General features: G+C 35.3%; 1 protein-coding gene across 1 annotated transcript in view; it reads right to left on the reverse strand.

Moving 5' to 3' along the window:
* Window positions 1-22,786, reverse strand: part of KCNH5 (potassium voltage-gated channel subfamily H member 5) — a 300,949-nt gene that overhangs the window by 86,960 nt on the left and 191,203 nt on the right. Inside the window, 3 exon segments of the mRNA XM_030320346.1 lie at window positions 18,723-18,832; window positions 18,835-18,895; window positions 18,897-18,922. Coding sequence (XP_030176206.1) covers window positions 18,723-18,832; window positions 18,835-18,895; window positions 18,897-18,922 — 197 coding nt within the window.

The following is a 22,786-nucleotide window of genomic DNA, read 5'->3' on the forward strand; positions in this document are numbered from 1 at the left end:
GTGACTTCATTTGCTCTCCTTTTAGTCTAGAGATTTGGGGAGAACATTTGTGAGCAAAGTTTGGCTGCCACGATTATATTATGGGAATCCAGAGGTCAGCATTATGTTTTTAATTTGTATTTCCTCTTTTGAGAAATGCCTATTTGTGTCTGTTCTCTATCTTTCTATTGAGTTATCTTTTTTTATTAATTTATAGGAACTCTTTATATATTCTGGAAGTTAATCCTTTACTGATTACTTACATTTCAATATTTTCTCCTAATTCATAGATTATTTTTTCACTTTTCCTGTGGTGTATTTTGATGTACAGAAAGTGCTAATATTGCTAAAGTCAAATTTTTAGTATCTTTGTTATTAAGTCAAAATATGTCATGTTTAAGAGATTAAGAATTTAAACATATATTTAATCAGAAAGATTTTCTATATATTATTTTTTTTATTGTGGTAGGAACACTTTACATGAGATTTACCCTCTTAACAAATGTTTAAGTGTGAAATATAGTACTGTTGACCTTAGGTGTGATGTTGCACAGCAGATCTCTAGAACTTATTTATCTTGCAAAACTGAAACTTTATACCCATTGAAAGCAACTCCCCATTGCCCCTTCTCTCAGACTCTGGGAACCACCATTCAAACACTATTTTCTGTTTCTAGGAGTCGACTATTTAAATAACTTACATAAACAGAATCATGCAGTATTTATCCTTCTGTGACTGGCTTATTTCACTTAGCATAATGTCCTCTCATTTCATACATATTGTTTCATATAGCAGGATTCCCTTCTTTTTATGGCTGAATAATACCCTATTGTATGTGTACAGCACATTTTCCTTATCCATTTGTTCACTGATAGATTTAAATTATTTGCACATCTTGGCTATTGTGAATAATGCTGTAGTGAACATGGGAGGGCAAATATCTGTTTGATACACCAATTTCAATTATTTTGAAGTGGAATTGCTCTATCATCTGGTAGTTCTATTTTTAATTTTTTAAAAACTTCCATTCTGTTTCCCATAGCAGGTGTGCTATTTTACATTCCCACCAATAACGTACAAGAGTTCCATTTTCTTCACATCCTTGCTGACAGTTGTCTCTCTGTCTCTCTCTCTCTCTGTCTCTCTCTCTCTCTCTCATTTTGTTTTTTTGTTGGTGGTGGTTTTTTGGGGGTTTTTTTTGGTAGTAGTAATTTTAATAAATGTGAGGTGACATCTCAGTGTAATTTTGATTTGCATTTCCCTGATGATTGGGGATGCTGGGCATCTTTTCCTATACCTGCTGGTCATTTGTATGTCTTCTATGAAGAATGTCTAATTCAAGTCCTTGGCCCATTTTTTAATTAAACTGGTGTATTTTCACTATTGAGTTGTATGAGTTCCTTATATATTTTGGATGTTAACCCATTATCAAATGTAATGCTTACAAATATTTTTTCCCATTCATAGGCAGCATTTTACTTTTTTAGTGCTTTCCTTTGTTATGCAGAGGCTTTTTAGTTTGATATAGTTACACTTGTCTGTTACCAATTTTGTTACCCATTTTTTTGGTGTCATATTCACGAAATCATTGCCAAGACCAATGTCATGAAGCTTGCCCTATATTTTCTTCTAGGAGTTTATAACTTCAGGTCTTAAGTTTAAGTCTTTAATTTTGAGTTGATTTTTGTGTATGGTGTGAGATAAAAGATCCAATTTAATTCTTTTGGCAGGTTAATAGCCAGTTTTCCCCAGCCCCATTTGTTGACAAGACTATCCTTTCCCTATTGCGTATTCTTTGGTGCCCTTGTCAAGTTGGTCAACCATATATGCTTGGGTTTATTTCTGGGCTCTGTATGGTCTATAAGTCTTTATGTCAATACAATCCCGGTTTAATCACTATAGATTTATAATATATTTTATAATAAGGAAGTGTGATACTTCTGGGCGTGTTCTTTCTGAAGACTGTTTGGGCTATTGGGGGTCCTCTGTGGTTCCATATGAATTTTAGGATTTTTTTCCTACTTCTGTAAAAAAAATCACAGTTTTTAATATTTAAAATCTTTAAAGTTAGAATTGATTGGTGTGGGTATGGAGCAATTAAATTGAATTTTTTTCCCATACGGGTAACCTTTAATACCAATGACATAATTATTGAATGGTCCTACCTTACCTACAGATCCACATTTGCCTCTCTCTGAATTATATAAAATCTCCCCATATGTCTGGGACAATATTTAGGCTCATTATCTTATGCCATTACCATATGTCAATTTGCCTGTCCCTATGCCAAAATCACACGGTCTTAATTATTACACATTACTCCTCCTCACTCCAATGTTGCATTTGTCTCCAATACTCTAGTAAATCTGTTTTCATCAAGTCCACCAGTAAGCTCCATGTTGCAAAATATAAGTGGAATTTTTCACATTTTATTTTATGCGTCTTTTAGAAGACTTCAAGACGTTTGTTCATTTTCTCTCTTGGCTTACATAAAATCAAATATTTCCATTTTTCCTATAATGTGAGCAGCTACTGCTCAGTGTTCTTTCTAGACCTTTCTTGTCTGCTTGACATCTAACTGCAGGAGGTTTCTCAAAGCTTGATCTTATACCCTTTTCTCTTTCTTAGCCATAATGTCATTTTGCATGATCACAGCTAGGTGTTGATGGTCTTTTATATATTAATGGCTTCCAAATTTATATGCCCTTACGACCCCAGAATTATATCCATTGATAAAATATTTATTGAGCATCCACCATGTACCAATCACTATCAAAATGCTAATTATTAAGAATAAAAGAGGCAAAATTGCCTGTCTGCATGAAATGTTTATTCTAATAATTCTAAGAATTATTCTAATTCTTTAACAAAGGAGTGAACTATATACATAATACTTCAGGTTGTGTTAACTTCTGTGAAGAAACCTAAATCAAGGAAGATACCTAAAGACTTCAGCAATGGAGATGCTGCAATTTTGACTAAGATAGAAATCTGACTAGAGATCCAATAATCTTATTTATTTATTTATATTTTTAAGAGAGAGAGTGTGTGTGGGAGGGGGGGGGGGGGGGAGAGGGAGAGGGGGTGTGGGGGGAGAGAGAGAGAGAGAGAGAGAGAGAGAGAGAGAGAATCTCAAGCATGCTGCATGCCCAATGTGGAGCTGGATGCAGGGCTCCATCCCACAACCCTGGGATCATGATCTGAGCCAAAATCAAGAGTTGGATGCTTAACCCAGGCACCCCTAGAGATCTTAAGCAGAGGTTAACAAAGTACAGCCTGAAGGCCAAATCTGGCCCACTACCTGCATTTGTACAGCCACTGAGTTCAGAATGGTTTTTACATTTTTAATGTTTATTATTTTTGAGGATGACAGAGTGCAAGCAGGTGAGGGGCAGAGAGAGCCAGTGACACAGAATCCAAAGCAGGACCCAGGCTTTGAGCTGTCAGCACAGAGCCTGATGCAGGGGTTGAACTCACAGACCACGAGATCATGACCTGAGCTGAAGTCAGACACTCAACTGACTGAACCACCAAGGCACCCCACAGAATGGTTTTTACTTTTTTAAATGATTGAAAAATATCAAAGAAAAATACATTCCATTACATTTGAAAATATATGAAGTTCAAATTAATGTGTCCATAAACAACGTTTCATTGGCACACAGAAATATTCATGTATTTACTTCTTATTATCTATGGCTCTTTTCATGCTCCAAGGGCAAAGTTAAGGAGATGAGACAGAGACCACATGGCCCACAAAGCCTAAACTACATATGTACTATCTGGTCCTTTATACAAAAAGTTTGTGGATCCCTGAACTTGATCAATATGCTCTATTGCTTGCAAACAAAAAGTCTCACATGGCAAAGTTCTCTTTGGATTCAATGCCAGAAGAAATTATGTAAGCCTTTAGACAAATGTGTTTGCTTCCTTTAATAGAAAAAAACATTTCTCTTTTAATTCAGCTGCCAGGAAAACCAAAAGCTCAATATGACCAACTTCAGTAACAATGACACTCCAGGTAGCCAGACACTTCTATTGTGTTTAATCCTTTACCTGCATGTGTATGTGTATATGTTTATGTAGGTTGATGTACGGTCTTGTTCTCTCTTGATTTTAATTTATGAGAAGTCTATAATTTTGTGTGAAAACCAATACAAATATGAACAAACATAAGGATAAGTTGTGTTTGGTATAACTATTTTAAAAGGTTATCCATGAAATCATAATGACCAAACTGTCTTTCTCTGTTACAGGATTTGGAATTATGGAATGAAACAAGCACATGTCTAAATTTGTGAGAAGTTATAGTGCTTCCTGTGACAAAAATATGGTCCTAACTTATGGAATATGTAATATTTTCATATATAACTCAAGGAAAATACTAATATTTGAAAGGCTTTTTTCGAGATCCTTAAATAACTGTGCAGGAAAGCACAAGTCCCAGTCAACTGGAAAATTTACTTCTGTGACCCAACTCATGCTTTGCCACTAACATTCTTATGCACTGTTGCCAACAGTGAGGTATATTAAGATAAAGTGACGATCTCATGTCACATGTTTCATTAGTTAGAAAGTAAAGGTCATAACAACTTTTCCTCTCAACTCTTTTCGAATCTTATATAAAATACTTTAAAAATGAAGTGTGAAGAAAGAAAATCAGACTGTTGGTTTTATTTGCTTGTTTGTTTTGTTTTGTTTTTGACTCTTTTATCTTATTTTTGAAACTTTACAACAGCCCTCAAAAAGCCAAATAAATGAAATTCTGTGCATGTGTAGAAAGATTTCAATATAAGAATTTTCTTAAAACCAATTACAGGTAAATTGAATATCAAGAATATTAGCTCTAGCACCCACCAAGTTTAGACTATACAACCAGGCATTTCTGTTGTATATGTGTCTTATGTAAGTAATTAGTTTGATGGCTTTCTGATATCTGTTCATTAAAATATTGAGCTCTTAAGGGAACTTGGGTTCTTACAAGGGACTTAAGAAAATAAAATTTGTGTACATTTTTGAAATGTTACATAGTAAATGACTGTACAAATGAAAGCAGTTTTCCCAACCCCAACACCAGTAAGAATACAAGAACCTTTTTTCAATATTGGAAAACCTTAACATTAATCTAATATTCACACCAAGTTAGGCAGCACAAGCTCATTAAAATTCCAAGTTTCATTGTTCCTGATTATAATTACACCAATGCAGTTTAGTAAAATTATATACCTCTTACCGATTAATAAAAACAGAAGCAAGAATTGTCACAATCCTGTTATCATCTGGCTATTATTACAGAGTAACAAAGATCACATAATTGTAATATGTCTATAAAGATTCAGAGATTTCGATATATACAGAGTACATTATGTTTAGGAATAGTGAATTTACTCCACCATTCTCGATGCAGGTGAGAACCATCCTTCTCTATGTTAAAGGAGAAAACCAAAGTTAAATATATATGTGTGTGTGTGTGTGTGTATTTAATATATCTATACATAGATAGATTTAATATATATATTTAATATATATCTATATATTAAAGCATTTATATATAAGCATCTATAAATATATATAAATGTATATGTATATGTATATACATATATTTATTTACCTTGAATGCTAACACTTCACAATCATTTAAAATTTTTATTAAGGAATTAGAAAATGTTAATTATTCACATAATTATTCTTCTCTGTCTGCCCCCTAAACTGTAAGTTTCATGTGTCAAAGACCCTGCCTATCTTGCTCAGTTTCATCTCCGTGTGTAGCATAGCATCTAGAACACAGTATGTATGGAATAACTGACTGATGTAGGGCAAAGAGCATTGACTTTAGAGTCAGAACCCTAGGAATTAGAAGCAAACATTTTCTCTGCCATTACATTCACTACATGTGTATTCCATTACCTCTGATCCTTGGTTTACATTCTTCCAGGTGTCCCAGGCCCAGAGGCCAAGTACCTCTTGGTGTAACCATAAAATAGTATCAGTAGGTCATGAAAGCAGAATGATTGATCAGCCCTGTGAGAATGCAAGCCCAAGGTGGCAGGGCTGTCTCATTCACTCGTGCATTGTAGAGGCTGGAACAATGTCTTGAGTCTAAACAGAGGCTTAATCAACACGTAATATTCAAGATTGGAAGCAGGAACAGATCTTTAAAGTAAACATCAACCTATGCATCATATTTACCTAAATATTTATGAATTCTCGACAACACTTCTTGTCAAGCTTCAGCTCCCAGCATAGAGAATTTTACTTTCTTTTAGAAAAAATTTTTCATCTTCCCTCTAACCATACAAAACTTTATTACAAAGTTAATAAGCCATTATTAAATCAAAGTCCTTGTAACAGAAAATTAAAATGATAATGAAGTGTTACCATTAACAATAAAGAGGATTTGGGGTTTGGGGTTTAGGTTTTGTTTGTGTTCTTACTATATGGAAGGATGGTTCTCAACTGTCTTGAGAATGGTTGGATAAATGAATTGCTTCTAATTATATTGTGCTCTGTTATTTACTGCAGTGTATGAATCATTAAACACATGTAAATTATGTGACCATTGATTTTATTACTTTTCCAATACACTCTGAAGCCAAATACTAAACTGTCAGATTAAATGGGGGAAATTCTCTTTGGATGTACTAGCATTTTTTTTAAATGTTTATTTATTTTTGAGAGACAGACAGAGGGAGCATGTGAGCAGGGGAGGGGCAGAAAGAGAGGGGGACAGAGGATCTGAAAAGGTCTCTGTGCTGACAGCAGAGAGCCTGAAGTAGGGCTTGAACTCATGACCTGTTAGATCACGACCTGAGCCAAAGTCGAACACTTAACCAAACTGAGCCACCCAAGCGCCCCCCCACCCTTGGATGTACTAGCATTTTAAACTGTGCCCTAGACAAGAGGAATCTTAACTGAAACAACTGGGTGGTTGGATTGGGTTGTTTCTCTTCTAATGGTGACTGGTTTCCCCTAAAAAGGCTGTTTCCCATTAATTTCTCATTCAGTGTCCCAAGATAAAGTTTGATACAAGGTTACAATAGTAAACTATTTAATCTAGACGGTCTTCTGATTTTTCCTGGGTGCTAAAAGGAAAATACTATTTCTAACAAAAACTTCCCAGATTATATGCTTAAATTTTAATCCTAGAAATGGAAATATCATGAAAGAATATATATCCTGAATCTGCGTGAGTTTAAGTGACTGTTCATCCATCCTGCTGGCACGTGACAACTAGACTGGAAGACTAGCTAACTAGAACTCAAGTCTCCTTACTGCTGGTCTAGCATTTTGCCCATCATACCCTACCTACACTACCTCCAATCCAAACTGTGCAATCCTTTGATCTTCACCTTGACTTCTAGTGGAACTTCTAACTCTGCAATTAGAAGAGCTATGCCCAAGCTCTATAATTCCTTCTCATGAGCCCACCATATCTCATCCTGACCAACCTGCACAAGTTTTCAGATGGTCTCTCCTGTGTGGCTTAACTCTGAGATGATAACAATACAATTCCAGTCAAATGTTCATGGATTCCTTTTGGGGGTATGGGAAAATGATAAGTAGGGAGAGTAGAGAAACTTTATTTGGAAAAAATAAACACATAGGGAAAAAAACTGGAAAAACTTGGGGCACTCAATCACTTAAGCATCTGACCCTTGGTTTCGGCGCAGGTCATGCTCTCACGGCTCCTGAGTTCGAGCCCTGAGTCATGTTGTCAGTGCAGCGTCTGCTTGGGATTTTCTCTCTCCTTCTGTCTCTTTGCCCTCCCCCCACTTCTGTGCATGCTCTAAATAAATAAATAAATAAGTAAATAAATAAATAAATAACTTTTTTAAAAACAGGAAAAATTAAGGTGTGACAAGGAGATATTGTCTACTAATACATAGCATATTAGTTGATAATAATATGCAACAAGTAACAGAATGTTCCTCTATAACGCAGACCTAGTCCAAACCCAATTTCATCATATGTGACATAAAATAAGTCATTTCATCTCTCTCAAACTATTTCTATACTAGTAAATAAAAATCATCATAGTACTTATGTGTTGGAAAGAGTAAAAATTAAACACTAAAATTAATGGCCTATTAAATTCATAAAAATTAAAAGAAGATTAATGCCCAATATTAACAATGCTATTCTGAAAAAGGATACATGTGAACCTATGTTGGTGCTAGCTCATTTGATCTTTTAGAAGAAATAAACTATATAAATAATATAAACTATAAAATGTACGTACCCTTTGATCTGGCAAACCAGATGCTCAGTGTCTATCTTAATATAAAGACATCTCAATATTGAGACATCCTCAATATCTAATAATAAAGATTTAAAATATATACTATATCCTTTAAATATAATAGAATGTTTATGTAGTATATTTATGGCATAAATATATGTTTCACAAAACCACAGAATCAGTGTGGCAAGCTATATTTCTGTGAGTGGTGGGATTGGTGGATGATTTATTCTCTTTTCTTCTTTTTCTGGTCATATTTCTAATTGTACGTAACAGTTACATATTTCTATTAAGTAAAAATTTTAGAAACAAGATGATTATAAAAATATTCTTCTAACATTTATTCATCCTTGGTAGAGGTGATAATAACAGAATGCAGAAAGCTATACTCTGGAGATAAATGTATTATTCTCTGACACTTGCCCACAAAGGCAGCAGAACTGCTTCGAAACAGATATATGCTGATTGGTTAATCAAATGAAGGTACCAATGGAATCCACGTGCCCTGTGTCAATTTATATATTGTTACTGGCTTTACAGTAAGATTTTTAACCAATGTGAATGAGCAGTTGAAGTTATTCTATGACACGTGGAAAGTACAGGCAATTCACAGTTGCTTAATACTGGTTAATTGATAATTTATTAGTACCTAATGGACGAGATTTTTCCTAGATTTTTCCTTTCTCCTCTTTTCCACCTTCAAACCAGTTACTTAATGATTAGCTCATAGGGAATTTGTGTGTTATTATAAGATGCATGAAGAGTTTCAGTTTCTAATAAGATTTTATGTCCAAACTCTATTGCTTTCTCTCTTGCCTTCTTTAAACCCACATCTAAATAAGATTCACGCCCCTCTCCTTTTTAAAAAATCTACATAGCTCCATTTATTGTATTTCAAGCATCATCACAATTTGGAATCATACATTTATCTCTATGGTTATTTACGTCTCCTCCCCCATTAGACTCTGAGCAACACAAGAGCAGAGATTGTGTTTATCTTTATTTTCCACTCCATAGCAATTACTACAATATCCTACAAAACCAAGGCTCCCTTTGATGTGGATGTAAATTTTAAAGGACGGCTGTTTTCCTATTTATAAATTCTACCATCGTATAGATCCTTCTTTAACTGATGTCTCCTGTATCTCAGCAATACCCTGTATCTCAGAAATGAAGGAAGTGAAGACTTTCTCAAGAAAATTCCAGAAATAAGAAATCAAAAAGAATGCTAATGTGCCAAGAGATGCCTGAAGGTCTCAGTCTCAAGACAGGTCAACACTCATGCCACCAGATTGCATAGCCATGTGTTCCTCTCCTTGTCCAGGACCATGCCCAGGAGGAGGGCATGAAGTGGCACCTCAGGAAATTGGCAGTGAACAACTAGAGGAATATCTTTCATACATAACAATTTTTCTTTTTCTTTAAATGTATTTATTTTCTCCACCTCTTGCTGCCTTCTGCTGTGCCAGACAGAGATGCCTATGGTTATTTGGCAACTAGTAAAGGAGCTAAAAGTAGCTTTTCGGTACTTCATAGACTATCAATGAATCCAAAATCAAAAAAAGCAATCAGCCTGAGCCAAACTACAGGCATCTTTTAGGCATTATCAAAAGAACCAGGAAAGAAATGGGAAAATGAGTAAGGAATAGAAAGCCACAGAGCCCTGGAAGAAAAATCAAATATAACAAACACGGTCAAAGAGTAACAAAGACAGAAATCACAGGAATGGAGACATCTTTTTTAAAAAGTTCAGTTTATAAAATCCAACCATCTGCATAATTCTACTTTTGTCTAGTAAACCACAAAAGTTGTAGGTAACACTATGATCTCATTCAATAATGGGTTTTTCAATAGATATTTCTGAAGATTTCCTCTAGTGAGAGTTTGAAAACAGATCAATCAAGGCAGCTCAGAACAAAATAGCAGGTTGGATACACACACCTACTCATACTATCAAACTGTCTGCAGTATGTGGATTCATTCATGATTTAACTTTTCCTCTAAGTCTAAAATATGTTTTGTATTTGTGTTCAGTGGGTGTGTATATAGAAATATTTTATTCATCCAACTGTCTCTCCAATTGAGGTTCTATTTTCATCTATAATTTAAAGATGACACAGAATACCAGCAAAGACGAAGATTAAAAATGATGCCAAACATGAGCAAGTTCTCATAATTTATAACTGGTAAAGGAAGAAATAAATTATAAGCACAACAGACTAAATTATTTGTTAGCACTTGTGGCTGCTTCTCGTACGCAGGCACTACATGGGTACTTTTCATCTTCCAGCCAAATAAGTAAGGTGGTTATCTCCAATGTGGATGTGAACACAGAAGAATGAAACCCAGTTCTCATGGTCTATATAAAGCCATGCTACTGGGCAACTCACCCATTGCCCTATATAAACAAGTCCTTCTTCTCATTCCTAGACTACACTATCAAATAATTGCTTAGTCCCTACCTCAGAGACCAGTGGCATATTGGTAAGAAAATGAAGTACACTGAAGTAATTTCAACATGGTACATAAAAAGAACACATTTAATATTCCTAGCAAGAGGCGTGGATCACTCAGGATTTATTTTAGTCATACAATGCCCCCCTATCATTATTATAGAAAAATAATACCGCCTGCTACCTGACACGCAGGAAGTTTGAATAATCATATCAGCTGACAATAATATAAATCTTGCGCATTGGAGCACTCTTAAACTATGCCAAAAGCCCTGACAAACTACATATGCACTTGAATGTTCTGAAATATGATCAGAGAAATATTAAAAAGTTCTCCTTTATTTGTAATGTTTCTAATAAACCCTTGAGTATTATTTTAATTTCTGATAAATGGAAGGAAAAATAAAATTGAAGCTTCAGATAAAGTCCACATTTTCAGAGAAAGCCTGTAGGGCAGCTAGAAAGGAGAAATGTTAATAATAATTCTGAATACTTCAAAATATTTTTGTGGGTAACAAATGAGCCAGACACATGGCCATGACAATAGTCAAGTTCCCTGACCATGTTTATATATAGGTAGAAAGTCAGAGTTTTCAGAAATTCGGGGCATGATGCTTTCCCAAAACAGGCTATAGAATAGTTCCTTACAAGGATAGACTACGCAGTCCCTTTCAACAAACAGATTACTTAACAACCACAGAAAAAAAATATGTCACTTGTTTCTTGGGCAAGGCCTAGCTTATCCCGATCAGGGATTTTGTGTTCCTCAGAATTTTTTAAAAGTGGCATTTGTTCTATAACCATAGAAAAAACAATTAGTTGCATTTGTGAAACCAGAGTACATAGCTCTACTAATAAAAAAATTGTCGGGAAATAATTACTGACTTATAGAATCTTATTCTATCATTTTTTGGTATAGGATACCTTGAATATATGTCTGAATTTTAAATAAGATATGGTACGTAATGGTACTCCAAATCATTCAGACACAATTATCATGTAATATATTTAATATTATTAAATTAGTGTCAGGACCTGCAAGTTCATTGTGTACTACATTCTGCCTGTATCCTTTACCAGCAGGGAGTTAATTTTCTCCTGAAGCAGTTAGATCACTGCAATTTAAAATACTTTAAGTCACCTGTCATACCTCTCCCCAAGCCTTCAATTAGCCAAACTAAATATTCATATTTCCTTTAATTATCCACCATATAACAAGATTCCCAGAACTTCATGCTGTCATGGTTACTTTCTGGTAAGAGTGCTGTCATTTGATAGTATTTCTTTTAAAATATCCAGCTAGATGTTATGCTAAGTGAAATAAGCCATACAGAGAAAGACAGATACCATATGTGTTCACTCTTATGTGGATCCTGAGAAACTTAACAGGAACCCATGGGGGAGGGGAAGGGGAAAAAAAAAGAGGTTAGAGTGGGACAGAGCCAAAGCATAAGAGATTCTTAAAAACTGAGAACAAACTGAGGGTTGATGGCGGGTGGGAGGGACGGGAGGGTGGGTGATGGGTATTGAGGAGGGCACCTGTTGGGAGGAGAACTGGGTGTTGTATGGAAACCAATTTGACAATAAATTTCATATATTTAAAAAATAAATAAATTTTAAAAAATTAAAAAAAAATAAAATATCCAGCTAGAATTACTAGCATAATATTTTATCTATGATCTGATTAATATGGACTGGAATGATTATTACCTCTCTAGTAAAGACAAGAGTGCTTTTATAATGCATGTGAAGACCAATTCAGTTTCATTTTAATATGTTCACATGTATGTATTTACATGATATGTTTAACATAGCACATTTGCAGAGATTTTCTTGGAAGGCTGATGTCTTCTCTCCCTTTTTTTTTAATCTTTTTTTGAAGTAGGCTCCATGTCCGGCACACAGCCCAACACAGGGCTTGAACTCAAGACTCTGAGATCAAGACCTGAGCTGAGATCAAGAGTCAGATGCTTAACCAACTGTGCCATTGTCATAGGAACCTCTGGGAGTATTTGAATATTGAACCAAGGAAATGATGCCAGGTATGAAAATGTCATCGCTGTTTTTCACATTTAGGAATACAAAGAAAAATATGTAGACATGCTTTTCTAAATTAAAAAATAACATATAGAAGTAAATTGACTAAAAAGGACATTATTTTAACTTATAGGAAAAAATACATTGCCCACCATATTTGGAAGAAGTAGAGTACTTCTTTGATAGATTTGGTTAAAAAAATGATCCAAGATATGAAAATATTCAAATCTCAATTTTTTTAAATTCTAAAGGCATATTTCTGCCTGAATGTTTTGCATAATTCTGCCAGAACTTTTCATATAATGATATCTTCCTACTGATACTTTATGCTTATTATAAAACACATGAAACAAGAAATGAAGACCAAAGAGCTTTTTTCTACTGTTCTTTTGCAAATTGCATGTTAGAAAAAAAAGTGAGACAGTGAGAAATAAAAAATGATAAGGTTTTAAGCTTCATCATCCTTTCTATTTTTTCCCATAATCTCCTTTTTCCTTTTTAAATCCTCACTTATTCCACCCATTTCTCAGTCTTTTAAGTGCACAGAATGTTAGTGAGTAGCACAGCCCAGAGGATGGATTTTGGTTATTAAAATTAAAAAGAATCTAAAGCAATCGTAACAATTAGGTGTCAACAAAATATTTTCAAACCAAATAAATTAATCTAGGTACGGTTCCATATAGAATATCTTGCATAAGAGCAACCTTTCCTGATAGAAATACTACAATCTCCATGTAAGTCCTGACTTTAATGCCAACAATTTGTATTAGAGAAAACATTCACATAAGGCAAGACGGGTTAAATCACAGTGATTAATTTGCTTGTGGGGGTAAAGCTGACTTAAAAAAAATTATAAAACTACATATGTGGAAACGATAGAAGGAAATCTCAGTAATTGGGGCGAAGGTTTGTCTCTAATTAGCTGCAATGCATCATTAAGTTCTATTGTACTAGCAACTGAAAAAAAAACATCGCTGTTTTAGAACAAATGAGAGAAGAGAAGCATTGGAACAAAGACATTTAACTTCATACATTTCAGTCTTTTCCAGTATATACTCATAGTTAAATCTGATAACAACCAACATTAATAAAATATCTGAAAGAGACCATCAACAAAACGTGAGACAAGAACATATAGTAAGACAAAGTATTTGGCTCACTGAGGGAACAAAAAGTTGAATGGAGGTCTCTCATGTCAAATACGGGATAATTGTTAAAACTCAGATGTTGTTTACTAAAGCTACAACCTCAACTATGTTCATAGTTCTGAGATTGTGAATTACAGAATTTATTTGATTACTATCATCAATCTTTCCTTTCCTTTTTTTTCACCCTTGTATTTTAACAAGCTCAGTCAACTTCATTATTATTATCAAAAGAGCCTGCAATACAGATGAATATGTGATTAATAGAAGATAGATAGGTAGATAGATAGGAGAAAGCTTTATTATGAAAGCCATATAACTCACTGGCTGCTCTGCTGAAAGTATACTGCAATACAATATCTACTGTTATCTGCAATACAATATCTGCAATACAATATTTACTGTATCCTATACAGTAACCCAGGTAGGACATAATGGTGACTTGGACCAGAGATGGAGGGGGTTAGAACTAGAGGTGGAGCTAGCAGGATTTGGTGGGGGTTTTAATACGGGGACGTTTGTCTAAGCAACTGAGGAGTGGAGTTTCCATTAATTGCATTAGGGAAGAATGTTCAGTGGAGCAGGTTTATGGGAGATGATGAGAAGTTCAGTTCTGGATCGTCTCACCGGATATGAGTAGGCAGTTGGATAGGAGAGTCCATAGTTCCAGAACAGGTCCAAGACGAGTATATAGATTTGGGAAGGGTTAACACACATTTTAAAGTCATAAGATTGCAAGATATCACTGAAGAAGAGAATATGGATAGGAAAGAGAAGAGGCACAAGGACTGAGCTCTAGAATATCCCCCTAACTTAAGATATTATTTTAATCAAACTGCTTTCAAGAAATGCCATACCATACCAGAGCACCTGGGTGGGTCAGTCAGTTAAGCGACTGACTCTTGATTTCAGCTCAGATCATAATCTCATGATTTGTGGGTTTGAACCACATTGGGCTCTGAGATGACAGCATGGAGCCTGCTTGGCATGCTCTCTCTCCCTCTCTCTGCCCGTCCCCCACCCTCACTCAGGCTCTCTCTTTCTCTCTCTCTCTCAAAAATAAATAAACAAAAAAGGAAATGTTATACCAAATTACATATAAACCAGAATTATATGATAGTGTCAGTCACTACAGCATTTGCCAAGAGTGGCCATTATTTTTGTCAATTTGAAATATTAAAAATGGCCTCTTGCTGTTTTCAGTATTTATTACAAGGTAAATAGTATTTTGGTGTGTTTATTAATAATTTGTATTTTTGTAGATTTATATAAACTATGTACTCAGCTAATTTTCTCCTCAGGCATCTTAATTCTTATTGATTTACAAATCATTTTACATATAAGGTAATTAACCTTTCATTTGTGACATTGTTCCAATATTTCTATCTTATTTCATTTTCATGGTCTTTGGTGTGAAAGATTTTATATTTTCTAAGCCAAATCTATTCACCAGTTACTTTGTTATGTATCCATTGCTTTAATATGTACAAAGATAAATTAAACATGTTCACATAGTTTCTTTTTACTAGTTTATGGTTTCTTATTTTTTGCATTTAACTCAGCCCATCTGATATTTATGTTAGGCCATATGGAAACCCTCATTAAATATTTTCTTAGATCTTTAGCTCATTTTATAATTACACTAAATAATACATCAATTTCCTTCTTTGTGATATGTCCTTTGACTTACATTCAGTTCTTATCCATAGTAAACTCTAGTTCTGAGATATTTATTCCCATTTTTTGCTTTGGCTACTATTCTTGTGTCTATATGTGGATACTTTATTATCATATTTTAAAATTACATGTTATATATACTATTTATTTGTCAAATTACTGAATGCCTACCTAACAGACATGTGGGTTTCTGCTGTGGTTGTTAGTTTCTGTACTAAACCAAAGTAGAATGACAATTTTTTTCTTTGGTTCAGTATAGGATATGGTGTGGTAAGAATGCATTATTATTTATTTACTTATTTATTTATTTATTTTACATTTATTTATTTTTGAGAGACAGAGTGAGACAGAGCACAAGCAGGGGGAGGGGCAGAAAGAGAAAGGGACACAGAATCTGAGCTCCAGGCTCCAAGCAAGCATTCAGCACAGAGCCCAACATGGGGGCCTGGACCCATGAACTGCAAGATCATGACCCGAGCCAAAGTCGGACGCCCAACCAACTGAGCCACCCAGGAGCCCAGGAATACCTTGTTTTAAAGTTTTTATTGGAAATTCCAGTTAGTTCCCATGCAGTGTAACATTAGTTTCAGATGTACAATATAGTGATTCATCACTTCCATGCAACACCTGATGCTCAATCACAAGTGCACTCCTTCATCCCCACCACCATGTTTCACCCATCCCCTTTGGTAACCATCAGTTTGTTCTCAGGGTTAAGAGTCTGTTTCTGTAAGGATACATTTTAAAATTCAGCCTCATTGACTCTGCAATTAGTAAGAATCTCATATACCTCCTTCCCAGGCCCAGACTTTAGCATATATCCCTTTATTTATAGTTCTGTCACGGCTTACCTTTCATGTCTTTGGGTGGGGATTTTCTTAATAGGCTGGGAGAAATCAATACAGGCATGGAGAGTTCGCTGCCACATCAAATTAAACTTTAGATATGTTTTATACATGCATAACAAAGGTTTCGTATTTGCCACAGTTATTTAACTCTGCTTCTCCCATTAGTCAAAAACTACTCTTTCTGGCTTCCCATTCAGTTAGAGGCATGATTTTTTTCTTTTTCTTTTTTTTTTTAATGTTTATTTATGTTGAGAGAGATAGTGCGCTCACACAAGTGGGGAGGGAGAGTGAGAGAGAGAATCTCAAGAAGGCTCTGCCTGTCAGCACAGAGCCTGACACAGGGCTAGATCCCACAAAACATGAGCCAAAGTCAAGAATCAGATGCTAACCAACTGAGCCACCCAGGCCCCCCATGATTTTTTCTTATCCAAAGCTAACCCACTTTAATACTTTGACTTATTTCTTTAAGAATCTTTTCATTGAACTAAAGGTTTATTTTACCTTTAATATTAGCTTCCCAATCTTTTTTTCCCTAGTATTCTCCTCTCTTTGGATACTCTACTAATCAGAAGTACATTTCTGTGCCACAATGTGACCAGGCAAACCAAACAAAAAGAAAGTGGTAAATAATAGGAACCCAGAAATTGTTTCCTCCTGCATGGTATGTCCACTTTCAGACATTCCTCATGCCATTGCACTATACCCCAACTCCATCAAGAAGCAGACAGGTAAGCAAGTCCTTAAAGTTTGTGAGAATCTATTCAGCTCCCTTCCTGAACTAATCCAGCATCTGGGACTCAAAAATCTGCCCCTTACTAGAACTGGGCTTAAGGTATAGGTCAGTCTCTTTTCAAATGTAAAAGGCCATTATTCCATCATCTTACTGATGTTTTCTGCCAGCTGCCATGTGACTCCACTGAATTTCTGAAAAGAAAAGCTTCTACTGAGATGGTGATTGACAAGGTAGACGGTTGTCTCTTGATCTCAGTTTCACTGAATGGGACCTCCAAGGACATCATGTTTCGGATGTCCTAAACACTGACCCTCATGCTGTGTCCCTGAGAAAGATTTTCATTCCTTTTTTTGGACACCCTCCTTTAAACCACATATTGTCTGGCTTGGGCATACATTAATCAAATTCCACAGAAGGTGGTTTGTCTTTTTCCTGTTTGTGGTCATACCTTCCACTTTAATGGCTGTTTACTAGAAAATTAATACTGCATCTTGTTGAAGGGGGAAATCTCACCCTCTTTCATGATTCCTCACATAATTACCCCCAAGTATATCATCTGCACTCCCTCTGAAGGCTTCCCTCCCTCAACACTTCCATGTCTGGTCCCTAAATATCCCCTCACTATCTGCTCCTAACAACAGCTGCTCTGACTTAGAACTACCTAAATGAACTCCTCTGACTGGAACATTGCTTGGTTCATTTGCTCTCTCCCTTTGACATTGAAAGGTGCTTACTGAGCAGATCTTAAAGAAAAACTCCAAGTCAACATCATATGATGAAAAGAACAAATCAAATTTGTGGGAAATGGCAAGGAAGGTAATGTACTATCTGATTAGCATGTCAAAAATTCAGTACCTAAAAATAATGGTCTCCACTGATTCTTATAAAGTAAAACAGTTTCAAGATCAGTTTTTTCTAAAACTCGTGTCAAGCCCTACTACCCATTCCCCATATTTGATGTGAATCAGCTGGTGTAGGAAATCAGAAATTTATTTTTATTTATTTATTTTTTTTTTAAGGAGGACTTTGGGTCCTTCTTTGCCCCTGGTAGGAAATAGATGGGAAGATTAGAAGTGGTTTCATGAAGAGACAAGTGAGAAATAAGAAAACAGAGATGTCAGATGAATGAGGTGGTACCCACTTTACAGATTTGTGTAAGGAGAGAGGAAAATAAATAATTGTAAGTTGCTGTTGTAAATATGTGTGAGAAAGGGGAGAGATTTAAGTAGAGGACAGCATAGAAGACATAGAACTTTTTAGGTTATAAGCAAAACTGTGTTCTTTCTAAATTTTAGATGGGCAAAAAAGTCCAAAGGAGAAATTAAAATAAAATCAACCCGAAGAGACGGCAGCACTATTAATTCTAGAGGAATGCAGCAAATTACTCTGAGTCGTAACAGTGTTTTAGGGAAATGGAGTAATCAGTTGTTACAGAAACCATAATTCTACACTGATGATTAATGGTTGAGTGCTTTTCACCTTCTCAAGCACTCAATAGATACTATGATTGACTGATATGTCACTTAGGAAGCAGTACACAGTGGGAAAGCTATAGGCATCAGAAGATCCATTGAAACGGAAAATAAATAACAACAATATAATAACACATACCTTCTCTGTGTCAATGCCTTTTGACATGGACCATGTTGAGACGATATAATCCATGACTCGTTCACTAAGGCCTTTGGGGACCTGATACAGTTTCAGAAAGTCCCGTACATATTCAGCATCTCATGGTATCGGTTGGTGTTGGCATACATTTGCTGGAAAATTGTGGTAACGTTTTCCAAAAATGGTTGCATAAAGAAGAGCTGAATAGAAGAAAATAATGAAAATAAAACAAATATCCCAGTAAAAATAAATATGAATATTGGCCAAGTCAATGAATCATTTGACAGCGATGTCTTTACAAACTTTTTGAGATTAACTCATGTTAAGCCCTGAGAAGAGTACCTGGAATTAGGTATTCATTCAGGAAATGTTCTTCAGTATGACAAACAAGGCTTTATGAGCATTGCTATCCTAGTTAACATGGCAAAACATGAGAGTGGCTAGTGAATTTTGTAAAGAATTAGATGATCCAACGTTAAAATTTGCCTAAGGAATTCTAGCCTTATGACTAAAGATATCCGGCAGCCTTGTCCTCCTGAATGAAGCCTAATCAATTTAAGTTTTCCAGGGATTGATGATCCAGTTTAGAAATGTATGCTCTTTATCATTGCTTGCTTCTTTCAGCTTCTGTAATACTTCCCTGCTTGTAAATATTTTTAACAGAACATCAGAAATATAAGGAGTGAAGACAAATCAAAGAATTCTACTTTTTAAAGGAGGTTCTGGAGAGAAACAGGATTAGAATTAACAGCTAAATTAAAATTTTGGAATTGCCTGAAAATTCCAGTTATTAAACTCATGTTTAATCCTAGCATTGCAAGTTTTTTTATTCCATCGTTTTAATTAAGAGAAAGGCCAACTTGCAAACCACTGTTATTTACCTGGAGGGCCCTATGAATGCAATACAGTTTTTTAATTCCCCTGACTGCTATGCCCTCCCTCAACCCATAATTCACCAACTCTTCTCTCTCCAGATGTGGTCAGGCTACTAATATTAACCTCATCTTTAAAAGCAGTTGAAGTCAGCCCAAATTCAACATACCTCCAATCTAACCCTACTCTACCCTATCCTGTCTCTTTGGTTCCAGTCCTTGATTGACAGTATGCTCTTTTGAAAAGGGGCAGTACTTTATTCCCCTTAATATTCATAAACACAATGTTTAGCAACCACATATGTTCCATAAGCAATTCACAAATAAGCGGAGTTTCAGACAATGGTCACTTCCATTCTATATCCTCAAAACCATTTGAAAAATGACTCCTCCAAACAAAGTATGGTCTGTTTCATTTTGCAATTTCATCAGCCAAATCCCATCTGAAGAAAGTGGTATAAAATCAAGCTAGTGAAGCAACTTCAAAACCTTAATCTATTTTTAGAAAATCATTTGTTTTTTTTAAGAACAGTTGTTTGAGTACAACAAATTATAATTTTACAACAGAAAGCCATGATTTTATAAGCATTTACTCAGTTGTTTCTTTCTTTGCTGTCATTTAGAGATTTTGATACCAGTACAGAACATTATTTTTTAATTTTTTTAACATTTATTCATTTTTGAGAGTGAGAGAGACAGAGCATGAGCGGGGGAGGGGCAAAGAGAGAGGGAGACACAGAATCTGAAGCAGGGTCCAAGCTCCAAGCTGTCAGTACAGAGCAAGACGCAGGGCTTGAACTCATGGAGTGCGAGATCATGACCTGAGCTCAAGTTGGACACTTTACTGACTGAGCCACCCAGGCGCCCCAGTACAAAACAATTTTTAAGGCAGAAGATGTTTTGTTAAAACTTAATAGAAACAATATAGTGCTGACATGTCTCAACTGGGTATTTATTTATTAATTTACTTGTTCATTCATTCATTCATTCCCAGTAGAGTTAACATACAGTGTTACATTTGTTTCAGGTATACAGTACAGTGATTTGACAATTCTATATATTACTCAGTACTCATCATAAGTGTACTTCATCCCCTTCACCCATTTCATCCATCCTCGCACCCACCTCTGGTAACCTCTGGTAACCATCATCTTGTTCACTATAGTTAAGAGTCTGTTTCTTCGGTTACCTCTCTCTCCCCCGCCCCTTTGCTTGTTTGTTTTGTTTCTTAAATTCCACATATGAGTGAGATCATATGGTATTTGTCTTTCTCCAACTGACTTATTTCATTCAGCATTATATTATCTAGCTCTATCCATGTTGTTGCCAATGGCAAGATGGTCTTTAAATCTTTGAATATTTATATTTAAAAACCAAAACAAAAAAATAGGTTATCACAGATTTAACATCTGTATTTTGTCATTGTTGGTATTAGGAAAGACAAATACAGAAATAACGTGAACAAATTAGGGTAGATGAATCATGTAACGAACATGGAAGTTTTTCATTTTCAGAAAAGAGAAATAAAGAGAATTTATATTTTTAAAATAATGAGCATTTCAGAGGTTAATAAAATAATTCTACAATCATTTTTTTGAATAGTGTTTTGCTATTATAAGTTGTCAATAAATATCAGAGGACTACCTATTATTTGACATGTTTAGCTTGTTTGGCTCCCTAGAATGCTTGCAATATGCTATATTTGCCAAAGTGTCTTTCTACTGCCTTTTAGTTTAACAAATTACCACACATTTCATCCTTTTGGGTACATTAAATATGCACATATTCTGCTCATATAAACATTTTAAGCACTAAAGCATGAATAATACTGCCAAAGTATTAAAACTGTACAGCATTAATAAATGAAGGATATAATCAACGTCCCATTAAGTTAAGCATATTACAAATATATCCACTTCTGCCCCCCATTTTCATGTGAGTGTGGTGGGTAGGACTAAACAAGGTCATAATTAAAGGTAAGACCTATTCAATTATATGTACTTATATTAAATTTTTTTTTACTTTGACATAAGTTGTAAAAATCATGCAGAAAGTTCACATGTACCCACATGCAGCTTCTCTTGATGACATCTTACACAACTAAAGTAATTTATCAAAACCAGGAAATTGAAAATGGTACAAAACAATTAACAAGACTGTAGACCTTATCCATGTTTCACTATTGTTTTACATGCACTCATTTTTTGGTGTATAATTTTATAAAATTTTATCACACGTACAGGTCCTCTTCCTTAAAAATATTTTCAGCGTTTAGGACTAGCATACATTTCAAAACTAGAGTAACAACAAGTACGATATTTCATAGCAAGCAATAACACCACTTCCCACCACAGTCTGTGTTCCCAGGATAAATGGCACATCTGTGTGTGTGTTCGCCAAAATGTCCATTTTTAATAGCATTTATATTTGGCAGCAGTGTGGCCATCATCAACTAATCTTATCTTTTTTTATTTTATTTTTTTAATGTTTATTTTTAAGAGAGAGAGCACAAGTGGGAGAGAGGCAGAGAGAGAGGGAGACAGAGAATCCAAAGCAGTCTCCAGGCTCTAGGCTGTCAGCACAGAGCCCTAGGTGGGGCTTGAACTCAGAACCGTGAGATCATGACCTGAGCCAAAGTCAGCAGCTCAACTAACTGACTGAGCCACCAAGGCACCCCAATATCTTTTTTATTCATTAGTACTTTTCCAGTCCCTTGGAGAACCTTTGGTCCTCCCTCTCATTCTCCCTTGATTAGGACACAACAGATCACTCCAAAAAGTGTTAATAACTCTGAATCTTCAAAATCTGTTTGGGTCTTAACTGGGTTGGGGTGGGGAAGGTGGAGCAGAATTTAATACCAGTGGGAATACCATTTTTGCTCCTATGGATTTCCCCTAATTTTCTTTTTTAAAAATTGAAGTATAGTTGACACATGTTGCATTAGTTTCAGGTGTACAACACAGTGATTCTACAAGTCTATAAGTTATGCTTCACTCCATATGTCAGCATTCAATGCCATTACAATACCATTGACTATATTTCCTATGCTGTGCCTTTTATCCCCATGACTTATTCATTCCGAAACGGGAAGCCTATATCTCCCATTCCCCTTCACCCATTTTGCCTGTCCCTCTACCCTGTCCCCTTTGGCAATCATCAATTTGCTCTTCGTATTTATGGGTCTGTTTCTGC

Source organism: Lynx canadensis, chromosome B3 (genome assembly GCF_007474595.2).
Source record: "Lynx canadensis isolate LIC74 chromosome B3, mLynCan4.pri.v2, whole genome shotgun sequence".
Taxonomy (NCBI): Eukaryota; Metazoa; Chordata; class Mammalia; order Carnivora; family Felidae; genus Lynx; species Lynx canadensis.